This window comes from Trichechus manatus, unplaced genomic scaffold (genome assembly GCF_000243295.1).
Source record: "Trichechus manatus latirostris isolate Lorelei unplaced genomic scaffold, TriManLat1.0 scaffold00062, whole genome shotgun sequence".
NCBI classification, from domain to species: domain Eukaryota; kingdom Metazoa; phylum Chordata; class Mammalia; order Sirenia; family Trichechidae; genus Trichechus; species Trichechus manatus.
This window is the reverse complement of record NW_004443998.1, coordinates 3,652,295-3,676,249: the sequence shown is the minus strand read 5'-3', so window position 1 is coordinate 3,676,249 and position 23,955 is coordinate 3,652,295. Positions and strand designations below refer to the sequence as shown.

The following is a 23,955-nucleotide window of genomic DNA, read 5'->3' as shown; positions in this document are numbered from 1 at the left end:
GACCAGTAGATGTATCTTTAGATGGCTGCTCACAAGCTTTTAAGCCTCTAGACACTACTCACCAAAGTAGGATGTAGAACATTTTCTTTATAAACTATGTTATGCCAATGGAGCTAGATGTCCCCCGAGACCGTGGTCCCCAGCCCTCAGCCCAGTAAGTCGGTCTCTCTATGAGACCGAGTTTCAATGAGAAACCAGTTCTTTATAATTGGCAATTGTATGCCAATTTCTGGAATCCCTGTCAGAAAAATTCCCGAAGTCTATGTTGTTTTAATTAATTTCTTTGTTGCAGTCCTAATTTTCCTCTTAAATGTGGATGGGTTTGCCTGTCAGACCTTGGTGAGATGTAGTTCTGAAAATCCCCCACTTCAGTTTTTCAGACCCCGCACTCCCACCCTCATCTTAGATTGCTGCAAAACCAGTGGGAGGGAAGCCAAAAAAAACGCAGATCCCAAGACGCCGGAGCTTGGCAAGACGAGCAGACTGCGTATGGTGAAAGCCCCAAAAGTGCGCCTAGCTTTCTTGTGTTTTCCAAAGTGTTTGATCATAGAGTAGAGGGAAATTAAAGGGAGTTTTAAAGTATTTTCCTTCAGAATGTTTTCATTATGAATAATATTAAGAATAAGAATAATATAAATAAGAAGAGACTCTGTAATACTTTCCCCTCATTTGTTTTACACCTCACTGACTATCACAGGATTCATTTTAATCAAGCTGGCTGAGGGAAAAACTGGGAAACAGATAAGGGTAATAAATGTGCATATTCTCGTGGTTGCTTTGGCAAGAGGACTACAATACAAGTCATCTCATTCCCTGTACAGGACTGTCCACTAGAACATGCTGTTAGTCCCCACTCTTTTCAGGAACACCCTCTGATTAGACAACAGCATGTCCTCACGTCAGCATAGTGTTCCAATTCCACGAGGATTATGACTGCTAGAGAAACTGTCTGCCTGCAAAGTACATACTGTGTTGTAATATCTTGTGAATTGCTTATTTCACAAAGTTGATCATATACGGTAAAAGCAAACATTAGTGCCTTTCCGGACATGTCACTTTTAACTCTATCCGTTGCGTTGGAAAGAAGTGAGGTAGACTTGGCACAGCCAGGCCAGAGTGAACTCATGTGACCCAGCTTCTCAGAGAGAACTCGGTAGTGACCAGGCCCATTGTCCTTCAAGTGCCTCACTCTTAAATATGAATAGCTAACAAAAGATCACCAGGAAACAGAAGCAATTCACTGAGCTAGGGGAAACTTTATAAACACGCTCTAATTGACATCCTCAAAAACTAAGAGAAGAAATGGTGTCCGTGAAACAAGATCAGGGGATAATGAAGAGGACCTTTTGGAGAGTAAGAAAGAATTCTTGGTAATTAAAATATGAGAGCAGAAAGTAATAGTTTACGAGGCAGGTTGGAAGATAAAGAAAATGGAAAAAAATGTCAAAAGTTGGAAGTTGGAGAGAAAAGGTGAAAAAATTATTAGAGGCTAAGTTCAGGAGGTCTCACATCCAAAATAATGTTGCAGAAAGAAAAGAGAAAATGCAGGGGAAGGACATTCTCCCTGTGGGGAAATTCCTAAAGCTAAAGAACATCTGTTTCCAGAGAAAGGATTCACCACCAGCCTGGCACAGAAAATGACAAAAGACTCACAAGATGACATATCATGATCAAATTTAAGAACACCAAATGGAAAAAGAAAATTCTTAAAGCTTCTAAAGAGGGAAGGAAAACCACCATGAATCACACAAAGTAATAGGGATCCGAATGTCACTGGACTTCCCAAAGCAGTACTGAAAGGTAGGAAACAGTGGAACAGGGTCCTCATTTTCTGATGAACAGTATTTTCCTCATCTAAGATTACACACCCAGCCAAACTCCAGTCTGAGGTAGAATAAAGGCATTTTCAGACAATCAAGCTCTCAAACTTACCTCCCATGCATCAAAAGCAGCTGGAGGATTTGCTCCAGCAAAAGGAGGTAAACCAAGAAAGAGGAAGATTTCAGAAACAGGATACAGGGGACCTGACATAAAAGAGAGGGAGGACAATTTCTGAAATGACAGAGAAGGGAAGTTCCAGGATAACAGCCATGCTGCCAAACTGGAGCAGGGGACTGGAGAGTTCTAGAAAGGCTACCTCCTGGAAAGAAATGATAGGAAGAGATTATCTGCTGTCTTAGTCATCTAGTGCTGCTATAACAGAAATACCATGAGTGGATGGCTTTAACAAGGATCATTTTATTCTCTTGCAGTCCAGTAGGCTACAAGTCTAAATTCAGGGCATCAGCTCCAGGAGAAGGCTTTCTCTCTCTGTCGTTTCTGGAGGAAGGTGCTTGTTATCAGTCATCCTTTGGTCTGGGAGCATCTCAGCACAGGAACCTCAGGTCCAAAGGACGCACTCTGCTCCCAGCACTGCTTTCTTGGTGGTGCGAGGTTCCCATGTGTCTCTGCTCGCTCCTCTCTTTATATCTCAGAAGAGATTGGCTTAAGACACTATCCAATCTTGTATACCTCATCAGTGTACCTGCCGCTAATCCATCTCATTAGATCATAGTGATTGGATTTACAACACATAATAAGGAAATCGCATCAGATTACAAAATGGTGCACAATCACATAACACTGGGAATCATGACCTAGCCAAGTTGACAGACGTTTTTGGGAGACCCAGCTGAATCCATGACATCTACTGTATCTGAAGGTATTGAGAGAAGAATCACACCTCTATCAGAGTCGGAAGAAGAACCAGTGGTAGGTACAGAGGAAACCAAGAAAAAGGAAAAGGAGACAGTTTTATTCTAGGGAGAACAAAAAGTAAGTTGTACAAGGAAAGAAATGTAATCATGGCATAGCATGTGACTCACCAGTGAAGAATAATGTAAATACTGAATATAACTTAATAAAGAGGATAGCTTTAACTATATTGGGAGGATGAGGGGAGGAAAGGGGTGTGTGTGTGTGTGTGTGTGTGTGTGTGTGTGCAAGCGTGTGTGCACACACATAGGTATGTATAGAAAAGTAAATTCTTATTTGGAAGTTGTGGCAGAAACTGCTAGTTGCCTACCCCAGTATCCATTCTCCCTAATGCCTTAGTAACATCCAAAAACCAAAACCAAACCCATTCTTTTTTTTTTTAAATTGTACTTCAGGTGAAGGCTTACAGAACAAATAGTTTCTCATGAAACAGTAGTACACATATTGTTTTATGACATTGGTTAACAACCCCACAACATGTCAACCCTCTAACTTCTCAACCTTTTTTTTTTTTTGGTGAAAATACACATAGCCAAAGATACACCATTTCAAAAATTGCTACATGCACAGTTCAGTGACATTGACTACGCTCTTCCAACTGTGCTGTTATTCTCACTTAAGATGAAGGCTTACAGAACAAAATAGTTTCTCATTTAACAGTTACTACAAATGTTGCCCTGTGACAATGGTTAACAGTCTCACAACACATCAACAGTATCCTTACTCAACCTTGGGTTCCCTATCACCAGCTTTCTTGTCCCCTTCTGCCTTCTGGCCCTAGTCACTGGACTACTGTACCTCGTTAGTCTCATTTGGTTTTACGGGGCTGTCCACTCCCAGGCTGAATGGTGAACCTCGGAGATAACTTCACCACTGAGCTAAAAGGGTGTCTGGGGGCCATTCTCTCGGGGTTTCTTCAGTCTCCTTTAGGCCAGTAAATCTGGTCTTTTTTTTGTGAGTTAGAATTATGCTCTACATCCTTCTCCAGCTCTGTCCAGAACCCTCTGTTGTGATTCTGGTCAGAGCAGTCAGTGGTGGAGGCCGGGCACCATCTAGCTGTACTGGACTCAGTCCGGTGGAGGCCTTCGTAGCTGTGGACAATTAGTCCTTTGGACTAATCTTTTCCTTGTATCCTGTTCTCTTCATTCTCCCTTGCTCCTGAAGGGATGTAAGACCTCATCAGTATAACTTCATCATAGTGATAGAGTTTACAGCACATAAGGAGATCACATATAATCTCATCATAGTGATAGAGTTTACAACACATAAGGAAATCACATCAGATTACAATACTGGGAATCATGACCCACACATTTTTGGGGGGACATAATTCAATCTACAACAATAGTAATGGAGCTTCCCCCACCTCATGGACCATGAGAATAAAGGACACACACCAAATATGGCAGATCAGAGAGCTGGAAGGAACCTGGGACCATGATAACATTATAAAGCCATCCATCAACAATGGACTGGCCACCAATGCGTTTGCTTTGTGTGAGAGAATGAACCCTTGTATATTTAAGCCAGCATATTCAGGTCTTCGTTATATGTAGAAGAACCAGATCTTAACTGATTTGGAATTCACTAGATACTACCTAAAATTAAATATTAAGAAATAGAACTATTAGCATGTTTAGTAGTATGGAGGTAAATATCAGAAGCAACAAGTAAAAAAAAAAAAAAATTATTGAAAGTCGTTGCCTTTGGCAGTGAGAACTGGGATAAAGGCAAATGATGACTATTTTTTTCTTATAACCCTTTTAGTAATATTCGACATTTTAAATTATGTACATTTATTGCTTTAGTAAAAACTGATATTTATTTAGTTACATTTTAATTAATGCTTCATGTAAGAATCACTGCTCATTGTAAAAATTCAAACAAGACCAAAGAATAGAGAGTCAAAGTTATGCCTCCCTTCCACACTCTGGGGCTTTCCCCCGCCCGTCAAGTCCACTCTGCTCCCCAGAGATGATAGCTGTTGGGGGTCTTTCCATACTTTTTCTGTACATTCATATCATATATAAAGATGCTTCGTTCTCTTATTCTACTTATTAAAAGTGTATTTAAATTTTAAATTAAAAATAAGTACTCATGAGGGGATATTTAGTCTTGTAATGGATGTTGTTTGTTTATATTTTTAGAATCCAAGATGCAAACATGCAGCTAAAAAGACAGCAAGACGAGTGTAAGAAAGTACAGGAAGAATTGAGTCATTTGCAACAAGAGTTAAAAATTAAACAGAGACTGTCACAGATCTTCAGGTGAGGTCATCTTTAAAGAGTTGAAAATTATAAAGATTGAAAAGATACATTTAATAATAACTTTATAAACACTCAATTAATTTTAGTAATATGGTTTCTGTATCCTGTGTGGTTGAGAAAAATGGAAACAGCCCTAACTTTTTTTTTTTTTTTACCATTATCTCAGCTAAATAGTTTTACCAATACAATTTAAATCAGAAAAACACTGTTCTTACTTTGCAGTGACATTTAGAATGAAAGCACAGTAACTAACCCATTTTCTCTTGACCAGTATTTCTTAACATATCTGATACCCTGAAGGATACTCCAGTGGCACAGAAAAAATAGAATGGGGAAAGTTTCTAAAGGACAGTAATAGACTCCCTCAATTTAGAAATGTCCAACATAAAGAAAGGATATTAATTCTGCTTTTCTATAATCTTTGGAGGCTTTATAATATGTAAAGGTAAAATCCAGTGTTCTAAAGAAACTACAAAGTACATTTTACTTTCCAAAACCCAGAATTGAATATACTAAGAACCTGTACGGAAAGAACAATTCCTTTTGGAATTGAGTAACTATTAGCTCTCAGAAAAGGGAAATAAGTGAAATTACCACTGCAAATAGACACAAGTTCAGGATGACGAAAAAGTATCCGGATAAGTATTTGGAATGTTAGGATTTTTTTATCTGCTAGTTATTACCAGAAATAGTGTTTGATAAAAATAGTTCTCTGGGCTAATAATTTTTTTACACACTATCTGGTGAGAATCTGCTGACCCTCTGCCTTTTATGAATGGCTTGCACTTAACCTGATGCTCAGTAGATAATTTTTGAATGAATGAAATCTGCTTACAAACTAGATGATCATTTTTGTTGTCAGAAGTTCCCTCTGCCCTTTCCCAGAAATCTGGTATTGAACCAGCAAGATAATACCACCCAAGTGACCCCAAAGAGTTAGGACATTGATATTAGGTCTTGGCTCCTACAATAACTTTGAGCTGGGTCTGCCAAGGTGGTCCCTTCTGTTTTATTCACCAGTGCCATCATGGATGGTAGGATTATTTTGAAGGTTAAACTGGGACTAGATCAAATAATTATTGCTGCTTTAAGATATCATGAGACTATTACTATCTTCTACTTTTAGAAAACTATTAGGGTAGAAACTTTTAAAATTATATGTTATTTTGGGAATATAGTTAAAAACAAAAAGCCTCAGTTATTTATGCAATTTATTATAGAAATTAAATTTGAACTTAATTCTTTAGGTCTGTAAGGGGAACTTACTAACTTACATTATTATCGGATTTCTGGAATTTCTTAGTTCAATAGGTTTTTACCTGGTTGGTAAATGTACATCCCTATAAAGATGTTAGCAATTATTTATTAAGCTTGTATTACTGTGATAAACTACCATATAATTGTTATCACAACATCTATTTTTATTGTTTTCTAAAGAGGACTAATAAAGGCTCAAAGAAATTAGTAATTAAATTTCTAAATTTACGTATGAAAATGTAAATGAAAGGATGAAAGTTTTATTCGGAAATATAATAGCACTCCATCCTAGGTGGTATTTAATCTCCATGTAAAAAAAGTACCTTGAACTGGAAACGAGAGTCAGAGAAAGAGCGGTAAAAAATACCTGGAATTTATATAGCATTAAACTGTATTTGCAAAGCCAGTTCATATTGTTTGCCTTACCCTAACCTCTCCAGAGCCTTTCAAGAGACCTGGTTATGGAAGTTTTCTGACCTACACTGAACCATTCATTTTACCTGCCACTCCACAGCCACCCTCTTGCCTTGTGCTGTGGCTAGAGCAGCTCTAGCAAAAGCTTGGCTGTGGCCACAGTCACGGGGCTAAGTCTCTGCTGCCGCCACAAGCCCCATTATTGGAGCACACCACCAACAACTACCTCCATTCCTCACTTTGTTCCATGGGCCAGCCCAATCTCCGTTCATTTACACACCATGCACCTCTCACCTCCCACCCCAGAACTAGCTGAGGGCCAGAGGCTGGAGGGATGTGTTCAGTATCTATGCACGGGCAAAATGAAGTTCAGGGGAGTCGACACCCCATGTGGAGCAATGTTCAGCCTGTGGGAAACAGGAACTGGCAGGAAAATTCATTTTCCTTTCCCCTCATTTCTGCTTCCCTGAGATTACACTCTCCAGTCATGTGTTAGCACATGAACTTTAGCCTCCAGCTCTAGGGAAGCCACAGAAAACAAAAAAACAGTGAAAACTAGAGAGAATGTTATAATGGACTTCCACATGCTCATCACCCCGCTTTAATGATCAACAAAGAGCCGATTTTGTTTCATCTGTTGGCCCACCCACACCCCCCTCAGCCTATTAGATTTGAAGCAAATCCCATACATCATCATGTCAACTGTAAATACTTTAGAATGTACCTCTAAAATATAGACTTCTTTTTTAAAAAAAGAATCCAAGTACATCATCACGATTAGAAATAATTCACATAGTTAAAAAAAAAACAACTCATTTAATATCCAGTGAAAGTTTACACTTCGCTGATTGTCTCAGTTTGTTTGTTTAAATTGGATCCAAACAAGGTACGTACATTGCATTTGGTTGATATGTCTCTTAACTCTCTTTTAAAATACTGGTTTCTCCATATTCCTTTTTCTTTGGTTGCAATTTATTTGTTGAAAGAACTGGGTCATTTGCCCTGTGGAGTTTTTCACTCTCTAGATTTTGGTAAATGTATCCCCATAGTGTCGTTTTACATATTCCTCTGTTCCTCGAATTTTCATTATATATGTAGGTGGATCTAAGAGCTCAAATAGATTTAAGTTCAATTTTTGTCAAGAATATTTCCTAGATGGTGCTGTGTACTTCCATCATGAGGCACAAAATATCTGGTTGTCTCTCTTTTTGCACTATGAAAATCTTAGTTGACATCAGTGGGATCTATAGGATCAAGTGTTATCATCCTGACCCATCCATTATAATACTCACCATCGTCTTTTTACTTAGCGGTCTCAGTAGCCATTGATGATCATTGTCTAGATACATAATTTAGTTAGGAGTTGAAAAATGTTGATATTCTAATTTTGTTATTCCTTCTGCATCTGTTGTTGCTGTTAGATGCCAGCGAGTCAATTCCGACTCATAGCGACCCTATGTGCAACACAACGAAACACTGCCTGGTCCTGTGCCATTCTCACAGTCCTTGTTACGCTTGAGCCCATTGCTGCAGCCACTGTGTAAATCCATCTCATTGAGGGTCTTCCTCTTTTTCACTGACCCTCTATTTTACCAAGCATGATGCTCCAGGGACTGATCCCTCCTAATTACATGTCCAAAATATGTGAGACGAAGTCTTGCCATCCTCCCTTCTAAGGAGCATTCTGGCTGTACTTCTTCCGAGACAAATTTGTTTGTTCTTCAGGCAATCCATGGTTGTCTTAGTCGTCTAGTGCTGCTGTAACAGAAATACCACAAGTGGATAGCTTCAACAAAGAAATTTATTCTCTCACGGCCTAGTAGGCCAGAAGTCCAAATTCAGGGCATCAGCTCCAGGGGAAGGCTTTCTCTGTCGACTCCGGAGGAAGGTCCTTGTCATCAGTCTTCCCCTGGACAAGGAACTTCTCCACGCAGGAACCCGGGGTCCAAGGGATGTGCTCTGCTCCCGGCACTGCTTTCTTGGTGGTATGAGGTCCCCAACTCTCTGCTTGCTTCCCTTTCCTTTTATCTCTTGTAAGATAAAAGGTGGTGCAGGCCACACCCCAGGGAAATTCCCTTTACATTGGATCAGGGATGTGACTTGGGTAAGGGTGGTGGTAACATAAAATTACAATCACAAAAAGGAGGACAACCACACAATACTTGAAATATGGCCCAGCCAAATTGATACACACATTCTTAGGGGGACATAATTCAATCCATGACATGGGGGTGATGTTATCTATTCTATATATGACAAGGTTGTTTTAAGAAATAAAACTTAACATTTGTTGAACTAAATTGAACAACAGCAAAACATTTAAAGTGAGTACTGTTAAGAGCTCAGTGGCTCTATTTAATCAGTTAATTTCATGCAAAAGTAACTTGCACTAGCAAGCAACTTCCAAAATGAATGACAAACAAGTGAACAGCTTTTTGCTATGGTAGTAAAAATAAGCTTTAGCTGCTGGTTAGGGTTTCTGCTTCCTGGACAGGCGTTGGTGAATGTGGCTTAAGCCAAAGGAACAGTTAAGCAGCAAGTACTCACATAAGAACCAATATGCTAACATTGCACAGAGCACAGGACAGAATGTAACAGCATCAATGACAGAGTGTCATTAAGCTCTTTGGGAGAGAACATTTGCACCAAACGTTTCAAATAGCCCCAAAGCTTGGCTTTCCTATACTTTAATTGAATTGTGTTTCCGATACTCCTAGTAATGGACTGGAAGTTTTGATGAGTGAGAGGATAAATAAAAGGCTTGTTTTGTAAGACAGGACATTTTGGAGGAAAGATGGGCAGATAGGCTCTGAGTATATGTTATGAATGAACACATTCATGACATAAATAAATAAACAAATAAAAAAAACAAAAAAAAAAACTCTCAACAAATTAGGAGTAGAAGGAAATTTCATAAACATGATAAAGGGCATCTATGAAACGCCTATAGTTAACATCCTACTTAATGGTGAAGGATGAAATGCTTTCCTTCTATAATTGGGAACAAGGCAAGAATGTCTGCTTTCACCACTTCTGCTCAACATTTTACTGGAGATTCTAGTGAGTGTAACCAGGCAAGAAAAAGAAATTAAAGGCACACATATTGGAAAGTAAGAAGTAAAACTATTTTTATTTGCTGTCAGAGCATGGTTCTTTATGCATAAAAAGCAAGTTTAGCAAGGTTACAGGATGTCAGAAAAATATACAAAAATCAATTATAATTCATTATACTTAGAAAATATACTAACAAGTAATCCAAATATGAAATTAAGAAAAGAATTCCATTCACAATAGTGTTGAAAAGATTAGCAAATGACGTGCAAGGCCTATACACAGAAAACTATAAAACATTCCCGAGACAAATCAATCTCAATTGAGAAAGATCTCAATTAATAGAGAGACATACCATAATCATGGATTGGGAGACTCAATATTGTTAAGATGGCAATTCTTTTAAACTGATCTGTTGAAATCCAAGCAGACGTTTTTGGTAGAAATTGACAATTGACCCTAAAAATAATATGGAAATACAAGGGGCCTAGAATATCCAAAACACTTTTGAAAAAGAAGAAAAAGTTGGAGGAGTTATACTACCCGATTTACTATAAAGCTACAGTAATAAAGACAGTGTGGTATTGGCATAAGGATAGACATATAGATCAATGGAACAGAACAGAAGTCCAGAAATAAACTCTTACACTATGGTCAGTTGGTGCCAAAGCAGTTCAACAAGGAAAGGAGAGTCTTTTCAACAAATAGTGCTGGACAATTGGAAATCCATATGCAAAAAACAAAGAAAGAAACAAACAAACAAAACCTTGGAATCTCACATCATATCATACACCAAAATTAATTCAAAATGTATCGTAAGTGTAAATATAAGAGCTAAAACTGTAAAATTCTAGAAGAACGCATAGGATAAAATCTTTGTGACCTTGGATTAGGCCAGGTGTCAGCAGACATTTTCTGTGAATGGCCAGATAGTATTTTAGGCTTTGTGGGCCAGGAATCAAAACAGAGGATATTATGTAGGACTTATATAACAAGAGGGCGGAAAACTTTCCACAATTTTTTCATTGATGAAATTCAAAATTTAGTAATAATTGAGTACTTTTTTTTTTTTTTTTGTAATACAGGTCTACTAATGAAAAGAATGGAATTTTTTTTTTTTTTTGAGATAAACATTTTGCTTAATTTGGGTTCAAATGTAGTGTTGCCTCTGATAAAACAGGTGGTAAGTGTTTTTCTGTAAAACTCTTCTTAGCGTGCAGACTGTGTTGGCCATGGACCAGTTTGGCCAACCTCTAGTTTAGGCAAAGATTTCTTAGGTGTGTCACCAAAAAGCAAAGTTTATTTTAAAAACATTGATAAATTGGATTTCATTAAAAAAAAAAAAACAAAAAAAAGCTTTTGCAAACCAAAAGACACCATTAAAAATGAAAAGACAATCCACAGAACGGGAGAAAATATTTGCAAATCATATTTCAGATAAAGGACTTGTATCCCGAGCATATAAAAAAACTTGTACAATTCGATAATAAGAAAAAAGCCCAGTTAAAAATGGGCAAAATATTTGAATAGCTATTTCACCAAATAAGACATGCAGATTGTTAATAGGCCCCCGAAACAATGCTCAGCGTTGTTGGTCATTGGGCAAATGTGAACTAAAACCACAACGAGATTTAAACCGCTGGGATGGCTGTGATCTACGTGACTGACAGTAGGAAGGTTTGGTGAGGCTATGAAGGAGCTGGAAGGAGTGTGAAATTGTTCAGTCACATTGGAAAACGGGTCGGAATTTTCTTAAAAAGTTGAACATACACCTATCATGTGACCCAGTAATTCCACTCCTAGGTAGCTACCTAACAGAAATGAAAATATATGTCTGCACAAAGACAATACAGGTATGTGTGGCTTAACAGGCTACATCTGACAGCGTATGGGATGTGGCTAGCACACCCAGGTGTCTGAGTGCCAGGACCCAGACCTTCCTCTTGAAGGTGGAGCCCCACTGCTGCCCGCCTGCTGCGCAGGGCCCGGAACCCACTTGGTCTGCAGTGATGGAGGCCCAGGCCCCAACTCCCAGCCCCAGACCTCCTCGGCTCCCACGTTTTCCCGATGTGGTCGTGTAGGGCGCTGATAGAAATATATGTGCCCCGGGTGCCCCAGCCCTGGCTCGGGCGCCCTCGGCATCCTTGGCGAGCACCGCCCCCTCCCTGGGCAGGTTCTCACGGGTGAGCTGACGGTCCCTGCAGGTGGCTTAGCAGAGAAAGCAAGAGCCAGGCGGACTGGCCGAGCGCTCAGCTGAGATGTCAGCCGTGGGAGCTGCCCAGGCCTTGAGCAGCACAGCAGCCCCCAAGCCAGTCCCCCCAGGAGCCGCGCACCCCATGGGCACAAGTGTTCGCATAATGTCCAAATCAGTGTTCTATTTCACGGAAGGATGGTGGACGTTATGCCACACATACCTGTATATTAACGTTTATAGCAGGTTATCTATGATAGTGAAACAATCCAAATGTTTATTAACCAGTAAGTGGATAAATAAAATGTGGTGCATCCATACAATGGAATACTACTCAGCAGTAAAAAGGATTGAACTATTGCTACATGGAACCTAATGGATAGATCTCAAAAACGTTATGCTAAGTGAAAGATGCCAAATACCAAAGACTGCATATTCTATGGTCCTGTTTTATGAAATTTCTAGCAAAGGCAAATTTATACAGGCAGAACATAGATCAGTTGTTGCCTGGAGCTTAGGGTAGGAGCGAGGATTGACTGCAAATGGGGGTGAGGGAACTTTTGAGGGTGCTGAAAATCTTCTAAAACTGTATGTGGTAATGCTTGAACTGTAGTATGTTTACTAAGCTTAAACTTTATATGTTTACTAACAATCATCTACCTGTATATTTACAATATACAGAAAGCTGTTAAAAATAATAAGATTAAAAATAAAATCCTATTTTTGCATGTCATTTGTATTTTAAATTCTTGAAGAAACCAGTTGCTATCAAGTCAATTCCAACTCATGGCAACTCCACATGTTTCAGAGTAGAACTGTGCTCCACAGGGCTTTCAGTGGCTGTAATCTCCCAGAAATAGATCACCAGACCTCTCTTCCAAGGCACTTCCGGGTGGATTCAGCCCTCCAACCTTTTAGTTAGTAGCCGAGCCTTTAACCATTTGCACTACCCAGAGTCTCCTGAAGAAACTTAGACGTACATATTTAAATGCTATTTTATTCTATATTTTAATTTAATCATCATTTTGAATTATACTTTTCATTGCTTATTTTCAGGTTTTAAATTTAAGTTTTTATTTATTTTTAGATAAAAAGATCACAAATTAAGAGCTGGGTCTGACTTACATAAAAAATAATGTGTACTAAAAACAATTTTGAAGTAACTGTACAGCTAGACACTTAGCACAAATAAAAGTTTGTAATAGATGAATAGAAGTAACAACTGGTTTTATTTATACCCTCCCTAGAAGGCACACTGCACAGGGGAAGGCATTCTGATGAAAACAAACTCAAACCAAAAGCTGTAGACTTCAGTGACTTTTAATGCATAACTAAAAGCTGATTTTTAAAATAGTTTATTGATTATTTAAAAAATATTTATTAAAACATAAAACTTACTGGCTAGTGTGGATAAATAAAACGAGTTTATAATTATCTTAAGGAGGTAAGGGAAAGAAGCATGAGCTTTAGCTGTTCAGACATAATCATCTTTATTTACAGAGCCCAAAGGGAGCTTTCAGTGGATCAGTGAACTAAGTCTTTGGGTCACGTTGCTCTTTTAGAATTATTCTCTCATTTGTTTAATTACAATTGGGCTTAATCACCTAGCCTCCAGCAACGTGTTCTTTATGTTCTACGTTTTCCCTGACATCATTTCCAACCTGCCTCTTGAAAGAGAGTGATCCTGAGTAGGTGTGGTATGCCTCAGTTGGCTCAGCCCATCTGCTATTCAGAATAAAATATCTTTTGAGAATGGAAATTAACTTTAGAAGGCCTGTAAAGTAGATACTAAAAAACCGGATAGAATATGGTTTTTACTGAACTTCATGTAAAATTGTATGTAAATCTAATATTCCAAATCAAACCATATTTGGAATATTCAGTCAGTATTTATTTTTAGAGGATTCATGCAGTGAATCTTTCATAAATTGTTTAAACTATAAAGTAAAGTGAAACAAAACAAAATGAAAAAACCAGTTGCTATTGAGTTGATTCCAGCCCATGGCAATGCCATGTGTTTCGGAGTAGAACTGTGCTCCATAGGATTTTCAGTGGCTGAGACCTTTTGGGAGTAGATTGCCAGGCTTTTTTCCAAGCCTCCTCTGGGTGGATTTGAACCGTCAACCTTTTGGTTAGTAGGTGAGCGCTTAACCTTTTCTGCCACCCAGGGACTCCTTAAAATATAAGTACTTGAACTTTAATTTTTCTTATTTGTAAATCTAGAACCTGTCATCTCGGAAATTTTCAATGCCAACTCCCAAATCTCCCTTTCTAGCTCTCACATTTTCATTTCAATTCTTTAGCCTCACTGGGGCTTCCAGGTTCTGTGTGTTTGTTTTCATTTACGCAGGCGTTTTTGGCTTTACTTTGTTTTCTGACCTTCATCCCATAGTTTATCATCTCACGTCTTGTTTTCTTTTTAACAGCTTTATTGCAGTATAATTCACATGCTGTAAAATCCACCAACTTTACATGTACAATTCAGTGATTTTTAGTAAACATACAGAGTTGTACAACCTTCACCACATCTAATTTTAGAACATTTGAGTCATGCCAAAAAGATCCTCATGACTATTTACAGTCACTCTTAGTTCTTAACCCCGGCCCTAGGCAACCACTGCCCTTCTTTCTATTAACTGGCATTTTTCTGAACGTTTCAGATGTATAGCATGATATAATATATGGTCATTTACATCTGGCTTATATTTCACTTAGCATTATGTTTTTGAGGTGCCTTCACGTTATGGCATGTCTCAGTATTTTATTCCTTTTTATTGCTGAATAATATTCCATTGTATGGTTATACCATATTTTATTTGTCCATTTACTAATTGATGAACACTTGGATTGGTTCTACTTTTCACCGATTATGAATAAACCAGTTGCTGTCAACTGAGTCCAACTCATGGCAACCCTATGTGTGTTAGAGTAGAACTGTGCTTCATAGGGTTTTCAATGACTTGATTTTTCAGAAGTAGATTGCCAGGCCTTTCTTCTGAGGTGCCTCTGGGTGGACTTGAGTCTCCAACCTTTTGGTTAGCAGCCAAGTGTATTAACCATTTGTACCACCCTGTTATGAATAAGGCTGTTATAAACATATACATACAAATGTTTGTGTGGACATATGTTTTCATTTCGTATGAGTGGATACATAAGAGTAGAATTACTGATTCATATGATAAATTTAATGTAACTTTTTAAGAAATTGACAAACTGTTTTCCAAAGTGGCTGTACTGTTTTTACATTCCAACCAATAATGAGGATTCTCGTTTTCTCTATCTCCTTGCCACACTTATTATTGTCTGCCTTTTCGATTGTACAGATTCTAGTGTGTGTGAAATGATATTTCATTGTGGCTTTGATTTGTGTTTCCCGAATGACTAGTGATGCTAAGCATCTTTTCATGTGCTTATTAGCTATTTGAAAAGCCTGTTTGGTAAAATGTCTATTAAAAACTTTTGCCCATTTCTTATTAAAGGATTTTAAAAGTTCTTTGTATGTTCTGCATATGAGTCCTTTATCTGAAATATGATCTGCAAATATTTTCTCTCAGTCTGTGACTTATCTTTTCGTATCTTTTTTTTTTTTAAAGAGTATTCATCCAGTAATAATTGTTTTCATTGTTGTTCACTTCTCATTCTTCCCCCTTTCATTCCCTGGTAACCACTAATCTTTTGACTAGATAGATTTACCTATTGTAAATATTTCATGTAAGTGGGATCACACAATATATGACCTTTTATGTCTAGCTTATTTCAGTTGGCCTGATGTTTCAAGGTTCATCCATGTAGTAGAGTGTATAAAGAACTTAATTTCTCTTTGTAGCTGAATAATACTCCATTGTGTGTACATACCACATTTTATTTAGCCATTTATCTGTTGATGGACATTTGGGTTGTTTCCACATTTTGACTATTATGAATAATGTTGCAGTGAACATTGGTGTACAGGTATCTGTTTGAGTCAGTGCTTTAGATTCTTTTATGTATATAGCTAGGAGTGGAATTGCTACGTTATATACTAATTCTATGTTCAACTTTTTGCATAACCACCAAACTGTTTTCACTAGTGGCTGTACCATTTTACGTTCCCACCAGCAATGGACAAGGGTTTCGATTTCTCCACATCCTCTCCAACACTTATTTTTTGTTTTGTTTTTTGATAATAGCCATCCTAGTGGGTGTGAAGTGGTAACTCATTATAGTTTTGATCTGCATTTTTCTGATGACTAATCATGCTGAGCATCTTTTCATGTGCTTAGTAGCCATTTGTATATTTTCCTTGGATAAATGTCTATTCAAGTACTTTGCCCATTTCTTAATTGAGTTATTAGTCATTTTGTTGTTGAGTTTTCAGAGCTTTTAAAATATATTCTGGATATTAAACCATTACCTAATATATGGTTTCCAAATATTTTCTTTCATTCTGTAGGTTACCTTTTCACTTTTTTCTTAATGTCCCTTGATGCAAAAAAAGTTTTTCATTTTGATGAAGTCTAGTTTATCTATTTTTTCTCTTGTTGCTCATGCTTTTGGTGTCATATCTAAAAATCCATTGCCTCACATAAGGTCCTGAAACATTACTCCTATGTTTTCTTCTAAGAATTTTTAATGCTTTTAGCTCTTATATTTAGGTTGTCAATCCATTTTGAGCCAATTTTTTTATATGGTGTGAGATCTGGGTGCTTCATATTTCAAACTTTCAGGCTCCCTTTAGCATTTCTTTTAGGACATGTCTGGTAGTAACAATCTCCTTCAGCTTTTGCTTATCTGAGAAAGTTCACTGATTCTTTCTTGTGTCAGTGGAAATCTGCTGTTGAACCCCTCTAGTGAATTTTTCATTTCAGTTACACTTCTGAGCCCCAGAATTTATGTTTGGTTTCTTTTTATAATTTGCTATCTCTATGTTAATGTTCTCATTTTGTTCAAAAGTTATTTTCTTGATTTCCTTTAGTGCTTTACACATATTTAAAACAGTTGTTTTTTAAAGTCTGTATCCAGTAGAGCCGATGTCTGTCTTCCTTAAAGACGGTTTCTGTTGATTTAGTTTGTTTTTTGAATGTGCCATCTTTTCTTGTTTCTCTGTATGTCTTGTGATTTTTTGTTGAAAATGGGACACTTGAATAATATAATATGGTAGTTCAGTTACTCAGATTCTCCCCCTTCCTCAGGGTTTGTTAGGTTCATTCATTCATCTGTCCGTCCTTCCTTCCCTCCTTCCTTCTTTCCTTCCTTCTTTCCCTCCTTCCTTCATTTCTTCTTTCCTTTTCTTTTTCTTTATTCTTTCCTGTCTTTTTCTATTGTTGAAGGCTGTGGTAGTCCATTAGCTTAGTGCCCTTTCTATTTTTCCTGAGCCAAATTAGGGGAAAAAACTGCTAAACAAAACAAAAAACCTCTTGTAGTCTTTGCAGACTTGCTCCATGCTGGTACAATCCTTAACCAGGCTTACACTGAGCTGGAAACTCCATCCAATGAGAAAGTTTAGGGTTACCTTAGGTCTTTCTGGGCATGTGTGTTGCCCTGGACATGCATGTGGTTCTCCAAATTATTATTATCACTTTGGTACCTTTAAATGCCCAATTGTGCAAGGAAATTCTCTCCCTGGAGTTTCTCTCCGTGGATCGCCTTCCTTTGCAGCAGGTAGCCACAGGCTTCTCAGTCTGCCTTACAGTGCCTCAGGGTATGCCTACTGCTCTTCTGCCGTGAGCCACTTCCAAAATGGATGAAACAAACACAGGCTCTTTGCTTTAGTCCTTTAGGTAATCATTCGAGTGATTTGAACAGGCAAAAATCATTCTTTGTTATTAACAAAGTGTGCTCTGCTCACTACAGAACCATGGGCTGAGATCCAAAACTGGAAGCACAGCTGTCATTTCTAGCTGGCTGCCCAGCAGGGGCTGGGATGGTGCTGAAGCCAGTATTAGGGGAAAAAAAAAGTCTCGGAGTCTTCCTACCATTCTGCAAGCTCTTGTCCAGCTGCTGTGACCCACCCTCCCACCCCCCACCCCCATTCACCAGAGTTCCAGCAAGACTAGTATCATCATTTTCTGCTTTTTTTTTTTTTTTTTAACTTTTTCTGTAGATGGACTGGGATGTGGTGCTTCTTACTCTGCCATCTTGGTTCTGGTATTTCTTAATGGAGTCTCTTGAAGAGTCATAGTTGTTATTTTTAATGACATCCAATTTATCAATGTCTGCTTTTATGGATTTTTCTTTTTGTGATGTATCTAAGAACTCTTTGCTTAACCTAAGCTCATGAAGGTTTTCTCCTATAGTTTCTTCTAAAAGTTTAATAGTTTTAACTTTTACATTTAGAGTTATAATTTATTTTGAATTAATTATTTTGTATGATGTGAGGGAAGGATCTAAATTAATCTTTTTGCATGTGGATATCTAATTGTTCCAGCACCATTTGTTGGAAAGACTATTCTTTTCCTACTGAATTATCTTGACATCTGTATTGAAAATCATTCACCACAAATGTAAGGATTTACTTCTGGACTGTCTATTCTATTCCATTAATTTATATGTCTTTTATGCTAGTACCACACTCTCTTGAATCCTATAGTTTTTAGTAAATTTTGAAAGTGAGAAATGTAAGTCTCCCAGTTTTATTACTTGTTTTCAAGGTTGTTTTGGCTCTTCTGGGTCCTTTGCACTTCCATATGAATTTTAGGATCAGCTTGTTAATTTCTGCAAAATAGCCTGCTGGGATCTTGATAGGTATTGCATTGACTCTAGAGATCAATTTGGGGAGAACTGCCATCCTAACAATATCGAGACTTCCAAACTATGAATATGGTATGTCTTTTCATTAATTGGGATCTTTTATTTATCTCAGGTATGTTTTGTTTTCAGTATACAAATCTTGTATTTTTTAATTAAAATTTTTTCTAAGTATTTTATTCTTTTCAATGTTATTTTGAATGGAATTGTTTTCTTAATTTTATTTTTGGTGTTGGTCATTGCTAGTATATAGAAATAAAATTGATTTTTAAATATACATCTTGATTAACTAATTTATTAGTTCTAGATTTTTGTTTTTGTTGTTTTGGCGTGGATTCTTTAGGATTTCCCACATGGAGGATGTTTCTATATAAAGCAGTCTATGAATACCCCAACTCCTTTTACCTTTACTCACTTAGCCATATTTATCCTTAAAACCCTCATTCTTTGTATCTGCTTCCAAGTTGTTAAACACTAGGCCCTTACTTCCTTCAATACCATTCTAAATCCTCACTATTCTGCTTATGCTCCCCTGTGCTACTCCCCATCAGCAGCTGTGTATCTTCCCTCAGATTTCAAGGAGAAAGTTAAGGTTACTAACACAGGCAGACACTGCAAATCAAATGATGCCTAAGTTTCAGAGCTCCTCACTCAGGACTCCCTTCAAAGGTTCTGGAAGGGATCCTAGGAAAAGTAAGATGGTTTAATTTTAATTGTTTAAAAATTCTGTCTCTTTCCACTCTCGCTTCCTCTCTGTCACACTTCTGACGTCCGTATGGCATTGGAATAGTCACAGGCATTTTGGAATCCGAGTAAGAAAAGTTGAGTTGGCAATACACTATTGCAACTACCATTTGGAAAAACATTTTTGAATGCTTTAAAAAAACAAATAAATTACCTACTACAGATTTTGGATGTGCATGAATTAAAAAAAAAAAAAATCAGTGGAGTAAAAGCAATCAAGATCAGCAATTTAAGCAATAGAAGTTATTCAGCATGAAGAAGCAAATTGTATCAATTTTTTTCAGATCACATTAAAAGCAAATTCATTAAAAGAAAGAGATATATTTTCAATAAAAGCTTTTGAATTATTTGATAATTCATTCAACGAAGGGAAGCTAATTATCTGAATACACTGGAGAAAGATTTAAGTTACTGATTTGACCAGAAGTACTAATTTTGGTAAAAATAACATAAAAATCATAGTGTATCATTCAAAAACGGCATCTAAGATAAACTGGTTCATGAGTTTTCATCATTTCAAAGACAATTTAAGATTAGTCATTTTCCAAGAAAACTTGAAATGCCAAAAAATCTTATAATTCATATATGAAAAAAATTAATGATTTTCCCAGATCTGTCAACCCTAAGTATTTACATGCTATTACCAATAATTGGCTGTGAAGCTGATCTTTCTAAACTATTAATAATTAAAAAAAGAATGGTCATACTAGGGGAAATCTGGCTGTATAATCTTTACGTTCTCACCAAGTAAAGTGATATTACCAAATGACCCTCACATGAACGGGTGATTGTAGAGCATGTAGCCAAATGCCATAGGGAAAATAAAATTGTAAAGCTGTGTTACTTATTAAAAAGTTATATTGTTTTTCTATATTTTGTGATATTCATGGAATTTATCAACTTTTTAAATTTTATAATTTGTTGTGATTTTTTAAATTCTAAAACAGTTACTACTTTTTAGCCTAACTTTGTAGTTACCATTTTTTGTATTTATTTTTAAAGGAGGTTCTCCAAATCATGTTGTTGTTATGTGCTGTCAAGTCAATTTTGACTGATAGCAACCCTTGTGACAGAGTAGAACTGCCCCATAGGGTTTCCTAGGCTGAAATCTTCAAGCAAGCAGATCACCTGGTCTCTTCTCTCATAGAGCCGCTGATGGGTGCCAATCGCAACCTTTTGGTTAGCAGCCGAGCACTTAACCATGGCACCACCAGAGATCCTTCTGCAAATCATAGGTCTCACAAAACTTGGATCTGCCTGAAGCTGTCTCCTGCCTTTTTCCCTACAGAGGCATCTACGTCCACATCCAGTCTTTTCTTCTATTAATGTCCCTGTTAAGTCCTGACGCCCATGTTCAGGGCCTGCTCCAGGCAGCTGTCCCACACTGGGCCCCTTAGCCCCCTAACCTTGACTTAGTTTCTGGTCCCTGTCTTCCTGCCACACCAGTGCCTGGCTGCACACTCAGGCTTCCCATCTTCACCTTGGCTTCCTTGATGCAGTGACCCATTTGCACTATTTCTCTGCTTTCTGAAATCAACATCCCTATTACCTCCCAGCTCTGCGTGCTGCTAATAGGGATCCCCTGTGGCTTCTGATCACCCAGGCGGACCTCACTTACCACACAGAATCACACCATCCTGCTTCTTTCTGGCCAAGGCTTATCTTTCAGCCTTTGCTTTGTATCTGTCCCTTCTAGAACTTAGCACAACAAATTATCCCATCTCTTTTCTGTGTTTTTAGCCTCTGTGACTGCACTAATACTGTCTGCTCAGCTGTATATATACTCAAGTGTGTCCCATCCTAACCACCTACTCTGTATTTTCCTGTTTTTCTCCTTGCCTCCTCAAGTCACGGTTCTTGACAGCTGGTACGACATGACTGCCTGTATGTTTTTCATCTCTGCTTTACTGCTTAGCCCTTTCCTACCTAATACCTCATCATTCCCACTGAAACTGCTCTCTCTGAGATTACCAAAATCTCCTTAATGTCAGATGCAATGAACTCTGTTTTAGCGTTTATCTGATGTCTTCAACACTGACCACTACTATCTTCTTGAAATTCCCTTATCCTCTGGCTTATCTGACATTATTCTTTTGGTTTTTCTCCTAACTTACTGGTTGCTCCTTCCTAGTCTTCCTTGGGAGCCTTGGTGGGGCAGTGTTTAAGAGCTACAGCTGCTAACCAAAAGGTTAGCGGTTCGAATCCACCAGCTGTTCCTTGGAAACTCTATGGGGCGGTCCTACTCTGTCCTGTACGATTGCTGTGAGTCAGAATTAATTTGAAGGCAACGGGTTTGGTTTTTTTTTTTTAGTCTTCTATAAGGAATTAGTTTCTGTTATAGTACCTTAAAGGCTTTTGTTACCTTCAGCACTTCTCACTTCCTCATTCCTTCAACTTAGTGATCTATTTTATCCACTCACTCATTCATTTTACGTTACTTCTTGAGCATGTTGTTGTTGTTAGGTGCCATCAAGTGGGTTAACTCACAGCGACACTATGTACAACAGAATGAAACACTGCCCCGTCCTGCGCCATCCTCACAATTGTTGCTATGTTTGAGCCCATTATTGCAGCCACTGTGTCATCTCGTTGAGGGTCTTCCTCTTTTTTGCTGATCCTCTGCTTTACGAAGCATAATGTCCTTCTCCAGGGACTGGTCCCTCCTGACAACGTGTCCAAAGTACGTGAGATGAAGTCTTATACTATGTAGTAAACACTGTGCTAGGTTCTGAGGAGACCGTGATGAATAAGACAGATACCATCTCCGTGTCATAGGTCTTGGTCTGCTCAGGAAGGTAAATATTAAACAGATGATTACACTCCCATGGCTTTAGTCATCACCTTTTTTGCTGATAACTCCCGGATCTATATCTACATCTTTCTTGGTGATTAGGAAAACTATAACCATGACATTTGAAGTAATAAAAATCACTGAGATAGCAAAAAACATGTAATTACTTGAGCCGTGGCATCTAAGGAAGCAAAATCATTGGATCAGTCATTTTAAAATTCATTTTTATCATTACCCCAAGTTTTACACTACCTGTGGAATGATGATATATGGAAGAATGCTGTCTAAGAATCTTTGATTCTCATTTAGACTTCATGACAGAATTGCTTTTGACCTAATTTTCTTCAATAAATGTTTGCCATTGGATTAATAAAAAAATTAACAGGGTTATTGTTTATGAACATGTTTAACTATCTTCCTTTATAGTTAAAATAATAATAAAATGAAAATGAGTTAGAGTGACCATATGCCTTAGTGCACCTGGAATATTCCCGGTTTATATCTGTTGTCTCAGCATAATATAAATAGCACTCCCTTTCAATGGAAACCCTGGTGGTATAGTGGTTAAGAGCTTCAGCTACTAACCAAAAGGTCAGCAGTTTGAATCCACCAGGCATTCCTTGGAAACCCTATGCGGCAGTTCTACTCTGTCCTGTAGGGTCGCTATGAGTCAAAATCTACTTGATGGCAACAGTTTTTTTCACTTTCAAAATTATCTCCATTTACTTATATGGTCACTCTAAAACTATCTTTTAAAAGAAATATTTGTTATTATGCTTGCTATTTTTAAAAATCCTAATTTTTTTTTTTTTACTACTTTACAGTCAAAAATTGGTGGAGTACAAATATTTCTGGAATAAGACACTTTTATTCCTTACTTCTACTAAAAGGGAGCTAAGCAGTATTAAAAATGAAGTATATGATAATTTTCAAAACTGGACTTCATTGAAAGAAGAAGTTTTTCTGCAAATTAAATCCATAAGTGAAACAGCCTTGACAGGTTTGTTACGTATGTTTGGAACACAATTGTCTTTGTTCTTTTTTTAAACGTATGAAGCAGTGATATTTCACTTTATGTGACAGGAATTAGGATTAAGTTTATAAATCTGTTATTGCTTGGTAGACTAGATGACCATTAAGATCTACTGCAGCTTAGAGATTCAATAATTCTAGACTTATCTAAGAGAAACTATGATATGTCTTTCTTAAGCTGTGACCAGAAGTCTGGTTGTTGTTGTTAAATGTGCCAATTTTGTATTTTAAAGTTTCCTCTTCTGTTAATGGCAGGGTAGCGCATATTAGATCAGTCCTCCCACAGATAACAACTATAAATTCAATGCAAAATATGAAAAAGAACTTAACTGAAAACACTGGAGAGCAACCAAAACCACTGTGTTAAATAATAGCAATTATTTTTCCTCTTTATTTTGATGAGTAGGTTAGTTAACTTTCTTAGTGGTTACCGTGAAATTTACCCTTATCTTTCCAAGTTTGAAGTAGTCTATTATTACTAGGTATCGCCTTGCCTACCTCTTCATTAGAAGGTTCTGTACCTACACCGTTAATTCCCTCTTTTATTGTTCTGATGTTGTTGTCATTTACAGATTAACTGCTCTGATTCCCTGTTGTATTTCTTTTGGTTTTGGGTAGTCCTTGAGAGTTCATTTCCTAGATTAGTATCTGGCTGGTACGATCCTGCGTCCTAGATTCAGCTTGTGAGCTGAGTTGTTTGTTCTCAGATCGAAGGACTCCCTTTAATA

The 23,955-nt window shown here is 37.6% G+C and overlaps 1 protein-coding gene across 1 annotated transcript in view; it reads left to right on the top strand.

The window, feature by feature from the left end:
• The window catches only part of LEKR1 (leucine, glutamate and lysine rich 1), a 190,739-nt gene that overhangs the window by 59,116 nt on the left and 107,668 nt on the right, over window positions 1-23,955 (top strand). Inside the window, exons 4-5 of the mRNA XM_012556355.2 lie at window positions 4,902-5,021; window positions 23,020-23,195. Coding sequence (XP_012411809.2) covers window positions 4,902-5,021; window positions 23,020-23,195 — 296 coding nt within the window. The remainder of the gene's footprint in view (window positions 1-4,901; window positions 5,022-23,019; window positions 23,196-23,955) is intronic.